The 13,792-nt window shown below is 38.1% G+C and overlaps 1 protein-coding gene and 2 pseudogenes across 1 annotated transcript; 2 read left to right on the forward strand and 1 right to left on the reverse strand.

The window, feature by feature from the left end:
- Positions 1-228: 228 nt before the first annotated feature.
- Positions 229-6,808, reverse strand: LOC126265916 (myosin-VIIa-like; annotated as a pseudogene).
- Positions 6,809-7,747: 939 nt separating this feature from the next.
- On the forward strand, positions 7,748-8,383 carry LOC126265917 (inosine triphosphate pyrophosphatase-like; annotated as a pseudogene).
- A 4,247-nt stretch (positions 8,384-12,630) lies between these two features.
- Positions 12,631-13,402, forward strand: LOC126265918 (phenoloxidase-activating factor 2-like). The gene is made up of 2 exons (XM_049968824.1): positions 12,631-12,737; positions 12,805-13,402. Exons 1-2 carry the CDS (start codon positions 12,631-12,633, stop codon positions 13,400-13,402), a joined length of 705 nt encoding a protein of 234 aa, XP_049824781.1.
- The last annotated feature ends 390 nt before the right edge of the window (positions 13,403-13,792 follow it).

The following is a 13,792-nucleotide window of genomic DNA, read 5'->3' on the forward strand; positions in this document are numbered from 1 at the left end:
CTTGCCTCCGCCGACCCAGTTTCAGGAGGCGTCTAGCAAGATTTTCCATTCTCTCGTCCCAAAACAAAAAAAAAAAAAAATCACGATTTACCTAAATTTGTTTCATTTATTTTCGTATTTATTTGGACAAATGATCATGATGCAACAATAAATGTACAATTTTAAATCGATATTACAAACAAACACACAATATACAAATACTAAAAATATGTGGGATAAAAGAAAAACCAAGATTAGAATTTTATTTATGATGATTATCATTATTTCAAATAAATCCACCCAAAACAACCAACAATTTCATTATACATATATAGTTTAGTATGTTCAGAGAGAAATTAGTCCTTTTGTTTCTTTTTCCTTGATTGAAACATCCCTCCAATAGTAAGTATAAGATGTAATCAAGTCGCCCATTTTATAATCCTGTGATGTTTCTAACAATAATTTCTTCTTCCTCAAAACAAACACTTCCAACAGTCATGTGGAAATATGTGTTTCCTGATGACCAACTGAACAGTTCCACAAAGTCGTATGTCGCTAAAATGTCCTTAGTAATGGGATGAATAATGTTGAAGCCCTTCTTGTTGATGGCGACAATAATAATTTCGGGATAAGTCGGGTCGGTCGCCTGTTTCACTTCAAAGAAGGTAGAACTGAACGTAGGCCAGTTGTAAATGTGTTTCAAGAATGCCGTTTTCGCGTCGTCTGCACTCAAGTTGTGCAATTACTTTAACTCCGTCAAAATACTCTTCTTCCATTCGGATGCAGTGGCGGCCCTACAGAAAAAAAACAAGTGAGCAGTTAATTACTGCTTAGAAAAGAAATGAAAATTGGGCACAGCACTAACTTGTAAATGTGGGCCGGAATGATTTCTTTGTGATTATGATTGAGGAAAGAAGTCGCGTCACTCTCTTTCAGATCCCGCGCTCTGAGAATGTAGGCGGTCAACAGAATGGCGTCCTGTTTGCTGCATTTGTGGTAACCTTTAAGGTATTTCGGTAGTTCCTGATGGTAATGGAATATGTGATCGGCGTTGGGACTCTTGCCAGGTTGCGCGTTCACCCACAGCTTCTTCATGAAGAACAACTGGTACTGTGCCGTAACATGGCCATCTGTTAACGAAGGTCAGTTAGACACACGCATCCAAAAAAACGTCACATGCACACTTACTGCTCCAACTGGGTTGAACTGATTTCAACCATTTCATGATCTTAACCATGTAATCGTAGAAAAAGTCGGTGTTGGGTACTGAAAACAAACCCTCTGTCGGGGAAGACAACAAACAAACTGAAACCATCCAAATTCTCCAACTGGAGTCGAGAGCCGATCGACCTGCACAACGCTTGAGAAGTAGTCATGGAATCAATTTCGAATGCTTCGTCCGTATCGTCCGGGAAGTAAATGCGGTGGAACGTTTGCAGACTGCGTTGTTGGATGGCCTCCACTTCAATGGTGAACGGCGGCATTTGTCTGAAAACGAAAGCGAATGACGTGTGATTGTACGTAAATGCTGCAAACCATCAACTCACCTCGTTCCGATCTTTTTGGTTTTCTCGATTCTCTTCAAACAATTGATTGGATTGCAAGAACTTGATCAGTTCAGCTTGCAGCGCAGTGCTTGGCACAAACAATCCTGTGATCAGGTACATCAATTCCCAAGCTCGTTCCTCGCTCATCGACAGTCTATTGGACGTCAGTTGCCTCATAATTTGGCAGTACAGTTCATCTTTCAAGATCGTTTCTTCCATTGCCGGACCGAAAATCTCGTCGGTATATTCGGTCGCAGATTTGGGTTTGGGTGCCGGCAAATCTCCCATATATCTGAAATCAGTAAGTACAGATCACGATTCAGTCGACCGTTTTTGTTTTTATTAAAACACACACTTACTTTAGAACAGCGGTGAACATGTTGACTGCTTTCGTGCTCATCTCCACATTCTCGAGAACCTTTTGCAGCAACGGCTGATGGATCGGTTCTCCCGTGTACTTCCACAATTCTTTCTGTGAATCTCTCCTGGCGTTGGTTAAAATGGAAGCTTTCGTGGTCGCCGTTCTTCTACGGTTCGTCCTGAAGTGTTCGGAAGCGTATGCGGATAAGGTGTGTAGACGTAGACGTTGAGCGGTGCTCATTAATAACGATTGGCTCTGTTTGCGCTCGAGAATGCTTTCTTTTTTGTAAGCCGCAAGGATACTCTGATGGGGTTTGTCCATGGTTGGCAGGATGTAAACCTTATCCGTCGGGAAGTCTTCGATTTTACCGTTACACTCTCCGTACCCGTAAGAAGCGTCCATTAAACTTTTGCCTTCCAAACCGTTCTTCAAAACAAACAGATCGCCCTTCTTGAATTCCAAAAACGCTTCGGCATTCGTGGCGTGCTTGTAGTCCTCGATTGCGACGCAATAAACCGATCTCTTTTTCAAGCCATCCAAAGTGTACTGAATGAGTTTGCACAGGTTGTGCGCGTCCGGTGAAAAGAAAACGTATTCGTCTTTGCCAATCGTTTGTATTTTGCACAGCGTTTGTTCCTTATTGTTTTTTTCGTAAGTGACAAACGTCACATCGGCGAAAGACAATTCCATAAGGATCTGTTCGGAATCATCGATGAAATAAATTCCGGTCCAATTTACCGCAATGATGACATTCTTCTTTGGCAAATCGGAACCGGAAGTTTGAACTGCGTCGTAAAACATGGAGAACAAAATTGGCCAGGTAACTTTGGCATATTTCACGACCATTTCTTTGGCCTTTGAAGCGCTCTGATTGTTCTTGTAACATTTGAGATTGACGAAGGCTTCGTAGATTTTATTGACCCACCGATCCAATTCGACGTTTGGATTCTTAACGATGTACGACGGCATGTACTCTCCTATTCGTGTTTGTAAGGTTTTCTTCGTGAACGACTGACCGTTCTCCACGTAACATTGGACGGCCAGGAGAAGTGCGACGTCGGCTTCACTGTTACACCTTAATCAAATGAAAAGAAATAAAATTTAATCGATGTTCAATTGAATTCAGTCGTACCTGTATTCTCCCGTTTTTAAGCCACCCACAACCTGGGAATAAATCAAGCTTGTGGCCACTTCATCTTCTGCGGCATTGTGCCACGGCGTAAAGAACTCCTTTCTCCAGAACAATCTCCAGAGCGCCTCCTTCTCCGAATGGCCTTTTTCTCTCGCGTATTGTTCTGCGTCCATAACGTGATCATCTCCGAAACCGATCGAAGAGACTTTGTTGTAAATGGCAATGTAAAGCGAGAATCCGTAAGTGTCTCTCAGTTGGATGGCGGTGGAGATGTGTTGACAGATTTCTTCTGCTGTAGAAGCAGAATCTGCCTCGACATCGTGAACGGTTCCGTCGAGAAGTTTCACGCTTAATTTTATCGGTTGTTTATCTCTGCAGCTTAGCAGTTCCATGTAGGAAGCCGGTTGCGATCTTGCGCCGTGTTCCAAAGTCCTATCGAGACGTCCGATTAAGAAGGACGAATATGCCGGAGGTCCTGAATATATATAGTTACGGAGATAAGGCTGTAAACGTTCCGACGGAGGGAACCAGCCGAGATAGAGAGACAACAACATCCAGCCGCGAGCGTACGATGATTTAATGTTGTTGTTGGTTAATTGTTTCATGATTAAACAGTATATTTCATCTTTGAAAACGAAAGAGAATGATTTTTGAATTGCCTAAATAATTGAAAGAAACAATAAACACATTTAACAATGATGCCAACTAAATAATTACTTGGGAAGCTAGAACATCATCAGGAGTTGGTAGATCGTGCAGAGAATCCTTCAACGGTTTCAACCTGCGCATGTGGCTCACATTTTTGAAGTAGGTTGCGGCGTATTTGCGGAAATTGTATTCCGGATCCGGTTCGATGTTCATTGTCGACGACGCCTCAGATTTTTGTGGCGGTTGTTGTTGTTGTTGTTGCTGCTAGAAAAAACATTTTAGCAGACAGAGTTTATTGTTCTAATTGTATTGTCTTACCGGAAATTGCATACCATAAGAAGGATCGATGGGGGAGGACGGATATTGCGATAAGAAACTGAACGGCCTTTAATTTCGCGTCGTAATAACGGTTCAGATCCAACAGTCTCTTCTGCATGGCACTTTCGGCTTCCACTCTATAATTTTTAATTACGGCTCGTTTCAATTCGATTTCATCCAGTTTCCTTTGAGCCACTATACTATAAATTTGACCGAAGGCAGAAGTCCGTACTCGTGAGTGTGGTGTCCGGACCTAATGAGGGCTTGCAACCTATGGAAACCGTTGCGAATTTTCAAGAACCTGCTCCTGTATCCCCTGGCCCTGAAATATTTCTGCATAACAATCGCGGCTTCCCTCAATTGTTTGTATCTCTTCCTGCAAAGCCATCCGCGAATCGACTTCTGCAACACCAACACGTATCTATCGAGGATTTTGGTGCGTGACACAAAAACTCCAAGTCTTGATGTTTGAGGAAAATTTTCGTATGTCCTAATTGATTGATCCTGATTGTCCTGAAAGACTTGGGTGCATATTTTTGCGGTGTACTCTTTAGTATCGCCTTTCGTCGACGGTTGGATTCCTTTCGCGAGATATCGGAATCTATCGACGAATTCTTTGTAAATAAACCTGATCGGATAGCCGGCCTGACGGATTTTCGTCGTTTCCATCATTCCGGAGTATCGACGCTGTCGACAACACAAGTTCCTATCGAACACCTGAAATTGTAAATAAATAGCTTTTAGTGAAAAGTTATTAAGACAGCACATAACCTAATTAATTACTTGTGGCTTTTTGTCTTCGTTTGGTTTGATACATCTAACAAAGTAAGGATGACAACTGCTCAATCCCTTCATCAACTGATCCAGGGACGTTTTGAATTGAAACGATAAGGTGACCATTCTTTTATTCGATTCCGCCTTAAAATCGCTCTCGAAGATCTGTTTCAACATTACATTTGAACTTGTAGAGATGATCGTTTTCAAATCGTGGCTGAACGAGTCGCGATTCTTCTCCAAAAAACCTACAACATGGGACATGGATAAAGAAAGAAAATAGGAGTGTTTTGATGAAATCATCCACCTGGGATATCATAGAAAACTGGACCGACAAAATGTTTAATTAATTCCAAAAGCGGAAGTCACGTCTGACTTGGGCTTCAGGTAGTTTGGATTTTTTGAATGTTGTCCGTGCAATTTGCTCAACAAAGAGAAATCTGTGCCGTTCGGAAACTTGGACTCCTCATCGATAAGGGCCAGAATGTTTAAAGACTTGATCGCGATCATGTCCAAACACGATTGATTGTCGATGAATTCGAATATTCTTGTTCCAATTTGAAAATATGTTGCACGAAGAATTGCTGCAAGTTCTCGTTGGCATAATTAATGCACAGCTGTTCGAAACTGTTGACGCTGAAGTTTTCAAAGCCGAATATATCCAAAACTTCAATTTTCTTATAAGGAGTCTGTTTCAAAGAGATCGCCTTGTTAATTTTATCGACCATCATGACGAACATTTTCCCGTAGATTCCCTTGACGAATGCATTCTTGGACTCCTGAAACATAAACAACGTGAGTGTGACAGTGTCGGCGAATAAAGGCAAACGCAACCCATTTACTTGAGCCTGTTCCTTTGAAAGTAGTGACGTGACTCTGTCACCGTGGACTCCGATAGTTTTGGTGGTCAAAGCCTTCCCCAAATCGAATTTGTTCGTTCCCAACAATTTAGCGATCTTGTCCAGTGTAAATGTTGGAGGTTTCGGTTTCGGTAAAGTTGAGAACCTTCATGACCGATTGGATGTCGTTGAATTCCTGTTCTTCGTTGCAACCGTCGCACGCTATCGTTCCACCTCCCGTTAAGTACGAATAGTTTTTCGCTTCCGTCAAATCGAGTCGTTTCAATTCTTCTTTGCTCAAACCCGCCAACATGCTGTAGAAGATGTGGTAATTCCGTTCGCCGTCGTTCTGCGAAACAATTCGACTCTTCTCCAACAAATACTGTTCTATCTTTGCCCCGATCGATGACTCCATCTCGGTTGAAACCGATGTCGATATATTTTCCTGAAATACAATAATAATAATAATAAATTCGTCGTTTCCCACTTTCTAGGAAATCAGTTAGTTACCGAAACGGGATGAATTATCATTGCGTACGGTTTTCGCGTTTCCGAATGCTTCCATAATCGGATTGGCATCCAAAATTTGTTGTTCCATCCAAGAATGTTGACCGCTGGTAGAAGCCAAATACTGCAGAGGAAGTTTCGTCGATTCCGTCTTGCCTGCACCATTTTCACCACTACACCGAACGAATTTTATTGTTCCATTTGTTTTTAATTTCAATTTTCAACATTTTACCTGATGACGTTCGTTCTCTTCATATCGTTCTAACTGTTGTCCCCAATTGCGAAAATGTGTGGAGGCAGCTCGTCCAATCTTCGGCGTTCGTGTATATCGGCAACATCTCGTACGGATTTATCGCCACCAACAAAGATCCAGTGTACGTCTGAAACAACAACAGCAGCAAACAAATTGAATCGACTCGAATTAGAATGATCCCCTCATCGTCTTACGTAAATGTGCTTCTCCTTATATCGTTTGTGCAAGTTTCTCAGGATCGCGTACTCCTGCAAATCGCCAAGATTGATCATGTCGTCGACTCCTTTGATCGAACTGACATGCATGTTCTTGATGATCTGCTGATTCGATACGTAGACCTCGTTTCCATCGTCGTCCACGATTTTAACGCGAACCTGTTCGATGGCCACTATCTTTCCCCCGAAAGGGATGACGAATTCACCTTGCTTCACATGATCAGCCCACATATGATCGCCCTGTTTATAAATAAAATAAATAGATTTGTTATTTTCTTCTCATTCAATTATTATGTAAACGCTCTATTTATTACTCTCAAAATGAGAATTGGTAGGAATTGACTGAATCTAATTTACCAACCACTTCAATATTCCTCTATTTTACATTTCTAGTTTAATCACATAGGTTGGTTTACACCAAATGTTACAAAAGATAAGATTGGAATGACAAATTCCTTTTGAAAAATCACCTCCTTCCTAGTTTTCTTCTAATTTTTCTAAACATTATAAAATACATAAGTTTTGCTTACCACAACAAGACCTTTTTGGGCCATTTTTTGTTATTTTTTTTAGCCTTCCACCATAAATAGAATTAGACAACTGCAATATTGGAACACTCACATAAAACTGATTGCTTAAATGTTATCTGATATCACACAAACCTTTAATCATTATAGATTTTTTAGATATTTATTATAATTGATGACACTTATCTTATCATCTGACTTGTTAAGATTAGTGCATAATTTACATTCGTATATGATTTCTTATGAACTATTTTTCCTGAACCATTAGAATTAAATAATTATTTATACTATTTACCTTTTATTCTTTATTAACCATTTTCTGTTTCTTCATGAACGTGATTAAACATTTCAACATTTTGATATTTCATTCCGCCAAGTAATAGTAGCAGTAATTTCGTGCGACGTTAATATTTTTGTTTCACTCTCATTTTTGTAGGTAGATATTTTATCTAAAACACATACGATTTGAAAATACTCGAGAAAAAAACAAAATATTTTTTTGGTTAAAAACACAAATTTAAAATGTTGTCGTATGCGCGCGCATATATGAATGGGAATTGTTCATTTGAACTTTTTATTTGAAAAACTTGAATTTGCTTTTTGATTTAGTTAAACGAATAAATTTTGATTAATTCTGAATAAAGAAATGTATCAAATTTCAATTAAATTTCGTATTTATATATTTAAATTATATATTTTAATTTTGTCGTGATATTATTGAACATTTATCAGGGATACAAACCGGCATTTAAACAAGATCAACTTAACCTAATTTTTATAATTATACGGAAATAAGACGAAACCGAAAATGTCCAAGCCTATAACATTTGTGACGGGAAACGCGAAAAAATTAGAAGAATTGAAATAACTAGTAAGAAAATAGATGTTCCCGAACTTCAAGGGGAATTAAATAATATTTGCGTTAAAAAGGCGACTGAAGCTTATCGAATAGTGCAAGGACCGGTTATTGTAGAAGACACTTGTTTGTGTTTCAACGCACTCAAAGGATTACCAGGTCCGTACATCAAATGGTTTTTGGATAGGTTGGGTCCGGAGGGATTGTACAAATTGTTGGCTGGATTCGAAGATAAATCAGCACCACAAGCTGTTTGTACTATTGCTTATCATCCAGGCGGTGAAGAAGACAAAATAATCTTGTTTCAAGGCAAGATGGAAAAATTGTGGAACCTCGAGGCTCCAGAGATTTTGGTTGGGACCTGTGTTTTTTACCAGATGGCTATGACCAGACCATAGAAAACCTACAGGGGGGGCCAAGCGAATAGGGACGGAGGGGCAACATTGAGTTGGTACTTCTTAGGTTTTCCATGTTATAAACAAGAAACACTACTGGGCACGATCTCGGGATGCAGCGATGTTGCCATTTTGAACGCGGTGTTGCCATTTCTTACAGAATACAGATATCTTTTTGTCCATCTGTCACTTTCTATTTAAAACTTATATTAAATGAGTATAGGTTAGGTTTTTCTGATATATATAAAAATAAAACAATTATATAATTTGTACAATTTTATTATATATTCATGCTAAAAACAAACAAATTAAAAAAATATATATATTCTATATAAATATAATATAATATAAATTTTATAATAATATAATATAATCATCATATCACTTCGACACTCATCCAAACTAAAACTGTAATATAATAATTATAACTAATGTAACTGCTGTAAAAGTAACTTCCTGTATTTTGCAATAACTAAGCAGGAAGCATGATATGAATTAATACCAATGAATCTGTACTTCAAATTCGATTAATGAAAATAAACGAACATATTGACTTTACGGTTTATAAAATAACAAACACAAACAATTAAATTACGTATGTTGGTTATATAAAAAGTTTCTTACCAGAAATATATATTCTTAAAGCAAAAACATCATCTGACCATCTTCTATAACCTAAAATCTATCAAGTTATAGCGTCCATGACTCACCATCCTGAAATCTAGTAAATTATTTTCTCTAACTAAAGACACTAGATATTCCCTGCTCATCTCGACAATTTTGGGGATTTTCTATTACCAATTTATAAAATCAAATATTAAAATCCCTAACTCATCCCGTTGATGTGATAAACGTCACAAATGACAACAGGTGTGTGTTGTCACTGGTGCGATTAGTTTTCTTTATTTTTCGTTTTGTGCGTACCCATGGAAATTCCAATTTAACCGAACATGCATAAATTTTTAGTAGTTGTTGTTTATATTTCAATGGTTCATCGTCTAGTAAGCGGTGAACAATACAGGAAAACCATTCTAGAAGAACCGAATTGCGCGGTGAAGTGAGAACGTTTTGCAATAATTTCGCCGAAAAAGATGATTTACCCAATTTGGAGTGTTTATTGTCTGTGGATCCCGGTAAATTGTCGATTTTGAATGAATTATGTTTGAAAACAATTTGGAATCATACCAGAAATTTGATCAGCAATGAGAGGGTGAAAGAAACCCTCATGCCCTTTTGCAGGACCGATATCGACAAGCTGAACTGCAACATTGATGAAAAAGGCACATATTTAAAATGTCTGACCAACAGCAAAGATGACATACAAAGTCCAGATTGTATTAATATGATCATCAGATTGGAAAATGTCGCTTTTCAGGACTACAAATGGATCACGAATTTTCCGCAACACTGTGAGAGTGACATATCAAAGTTCCAGTGCGGCACAATTGACGAAAATAGTTGGGGATAGTTCAAAACTTTGGCATGTCTACAGACAAATGTGGACAATATAAGGGACGAGTGTAATATAGAGGTGTTCAGGTTGTCTGAAATGCAATCTGATGACAGACATAAAAATGGACAGACAGTTGTATTTAAATTGTGCAGAGGATCATATAAGATATTGTTCTCGGTTGCGAACGGGAAGCGGAAGGGTTTTGCAGTGCCTGATGCAGCAGGATCCGGAAAAGTTGTTGCAAAAGTGCAAACAGCATTTATTGCGCAGACAAAAACTCACTGCACAAGACTACAAGATCAGCAAGGGACTCAAATATTGTTATGTTTGGAGAATCGCGTGAGGAACGGTACGAAGATTCAGTCGGACTGCGAGGCGGAACTGTTGGATCATAGGAAAATGCTGATGGAGGACTACAGGTTGTCGCCCGAAATTGTCAACGGGTGCAAGACGGAGATCGGTCAGCATTGCAAAGGATTGGAGCTCTATAAATAAATAAAAAAAATCAAAACTCACCATATAAAACCGTAGTATTACGAATTTCTCCTGGTATGCACGCAAATGCAATTTGCGCTTGACCATCACTAAAGTCCTCAATACAAAAACTAAGTGGTGGATATATATGCTTAACATCTTTAGCGGGAGGAGATTCAATCGTTTCCAATGATCCGTCACTTAATATTATATATTCTTCGTAAGGTATTATTAAATGTGGACATTCTTTACTGTAAATATGATGAAAAGTTGAAGAAATATTATCCTTTATATTCAATAAAGTAAAAGCCGAGTCTCGTTCTTTTGCGCAAGTGGAATTTGATATAAACTCGTCTTTGTTACAACACTTCATAATACATGTTTTCAGGTTACATACACATCCATAAAGGGTGCCGTTATGAAAAAATCTATGGGCACGAGTGACACTTCATCATATTTCTTATAATCACCATTATTTAGTTTGTGACTTTCGTTTAGATTTGTTGTTAAATGTAACGGGCAAGGGTTTTCTGCTAAAGTAAGGGTAAATAAAATTGTTAAGAAATATATACACATCTTGTCATTAGCACTTCATTAAAATAACTGTGTAATGAAAAGACTATGTAGTACACAATAATAAAATAGGATGTGGTTTTAAATTAGACTCACGCAATGACTGATGATATATACACACACATTTATATATATATATATATATATATATATATATATATATATGTCGTAGCGCGGTCAAGATTATCGGCCATTTCGAATATTAAATAACACGCAAATAGTCCTTACAATGTAATTGAACTAACAGGCACAGGATTATAACTAATAGTCAAACAATTAGGAGTCGTATGAAACGCGGTGATCCCGACGGTTATGCAAAGCCAAGCCAAGACTTCTACACAGCTTCCCTGACGGAGCTTAACTGTCCGCCCTCGCAGGTCTCCTCTACCGTCACCCTCGGTTCGAGTACCATCCCCTGCTTAGCACTTCCGCTGATTCCACCCAAGTACTATAAGTATGCAACCCATAGTACTACTTGCGTTTCACATGAACCCCCCGACATATATATATATATATATATATATATATATATATATATATGTTTTATTAGAATGTAGAAAAAATTACGTTCAATAATAACCTGTGTTTGGAATGACTTTACCCCAGAATTTAACTGAGTAAATCCCTAAATGAAATCAGACACCCTTTAGAGCAAAAGGTGATGAGACTTTATATTAGGAATGAAAATTCTACCTTGTCCCTATATTAAGTTGCAATTTAAAATTAAGTATTGTTTCCTATACAGTAGGAAAAGCGTTTGTCCCGTCTGAATTTATGCATCAAGCATGACAGAGACAGTACAAGTATGTCCCATGGCGGGAGACTTGCTGTCTCTATTGCACATGATGTCTCTTTCAGAATTCAGATGGATCAAACTCTTTTTGTACTGTATATGGTATGTTATGGTGAAGTCAATATTTAGTTTTCTATTATGATCAATTTCCGATAAACCAATTATATGAGATTATATAAATAATACGTGAAAAATAAATTGCCCAAATTCTGCACATATTGTTCCAATATATTCAATACAATTAAGTAAAATATAAAATTTTGAAATAAAAGCTTTGTTTTTTTTGTTTTTGGTCTAGAGAGTGGAAAATCTTAATAGACGCACTCCTGAACGGAATTCGGAGGCAAGTGTCCGATTCTCACTGACAAAAAACCACTCTCCATCGGGGACCAGCTCTAAAAGCTATAACCCAGAAGGGCAGATGGGAACTTATTTATTCAGGCAGCCAAGTAGTCAGGTACTTTTTATAGACTTCTACACAGAACACTCAGAACCTCTAGGTATAATTCTGAATACTGAATTCCGAAATCACCGAAGATCACTCGATAGTCAGTTTTAGTAATGTACAAGTGCTTCACAAGGTGGCGCCAGCTTTCATTATTATCCTTGAATACAGTGGGGGTATCATATCGTAATGATATTATCGTTCATTAATAAGGAAGTGGTTACATCTGAGAAATTGCGTTTGCTTTAATCGTTGCCTCATCAGAGTAATTTGAAATAAAGGTAAAACTTGAAAGCGTTTGTATGGAAAATAATGATTTCTAAATTATAAATTTTAAATTTTACGGTAATACTTTTGGAAGACCTCAAAAGTGTAGACCCAGACATGTTTGCTGTAAAAGACCATACAGACCACACATTCCTGCTCCAAACCCAAGTGCAAACTTAAGAGGACAATGCGGTACCAGACATTCGCAGGGCATCAATGACCGCATCAAGAATCCAGTCTATGTTGACGGAGACAGTGAATTTTGAGAATACCCATGGCAAGTTGCAATCTTAAAGAAAGATCCAAAGAAAGCGTGTACGTTTGTGGTGGTACACTGGTCGACTCCCTTCACATCATTACTGCGGCTCACTGCGTTAAAAGGTAAGATGATTAAATTGTGGATTAATTAATTAATTAATTTGATTTTTAATGAAAATAATTTCCACAGTTACACCCCTCATGACTTGAGAGTTCGTCTTGGTGAATGGGACGTAAACCACGATGTGGAATTCTATCCGTACATCGAAAGAGATGTTTCGCTGGTTCAGGTCCATCCTGAATTCTACGCTGGAACGCTTTACAATGACTTGGCTGTTCTACGAATGGACAAACCGGTAGACTGGACCAAACACCCACACATCAGCCCTGCCTGTTTGCCAAATCCACACGACGACTACACCACAGGCACAAGATGTTGGACCACCGGCTGGGGAAAAGATGCCTTTGGAGACTTTGGCAAATACCAAAACATTCTTAAGGAGGTCGACGTGCCAATTATTAATCACGGCATTTGTGAGAGACAAATGAAACAAACCAGATTGGGATACGACTTCCAACTGCACCCAGGATTTATTTGCGCCGGTGGCGAAGAAGGCGAAGATGCTTGCAAAGGAGACGGAGGTGGTCCGATGGTTTGTGAACGTGGAGGTACCTGGCAAGTTGTTGGTGTTGTCAGTTGGGCTATTGGCTGTGGTCAACCAAGCGTTCCTGGAGTGTACGTTAAAGTTGCTCACTATCTCGACTGGATCAGGCAAATCACTCAGTGATATTAGATAGTTTGTGATTGTCGCGATTATTAGGAGTACTTAATTTATGTATAGATTTAGGTTTTAACTTATTTTTGTACAGTTATTATAGGATACTGATGTGATAGAGCCAATTTTATGTAAATTATTTGCTTATGTTTTATTTATATTCAACTACGTTACAATAAATTATTAATTTAGTAATTTAGTTTAGTTAATGAGCTAAATCAATTCTTAAATTCAGAAAAATTCCTCAAACGAATTTACTTTTACAAAAAGGAAAAAATAAATGATACTTAAAACATATAATAATACAATTAATTATAATAATAATTTAATAGCTATTAATAATATAAAAGTAGAATTTACTTTTTATTTTTAGTTTTTTTATGAAGAATATTTGGTTCAATT

The sequence above is a fragment of the Aethina tumida genome, chromosome 6 (genome assembly GCF_024364675.1).
Source record: "Aethina tumida isolate Nest 87 chromosome 6, icAetTumi1.1, whole genome shotgun sequence".
In the NCBI taxonomy this organism is placed as follows: domain Eukaryota; kingdom Metazoa; phylum Arthropoda; class Insecta; order Coleoptera; family Nitidulidae; genus Aethina; species Aethina tumida.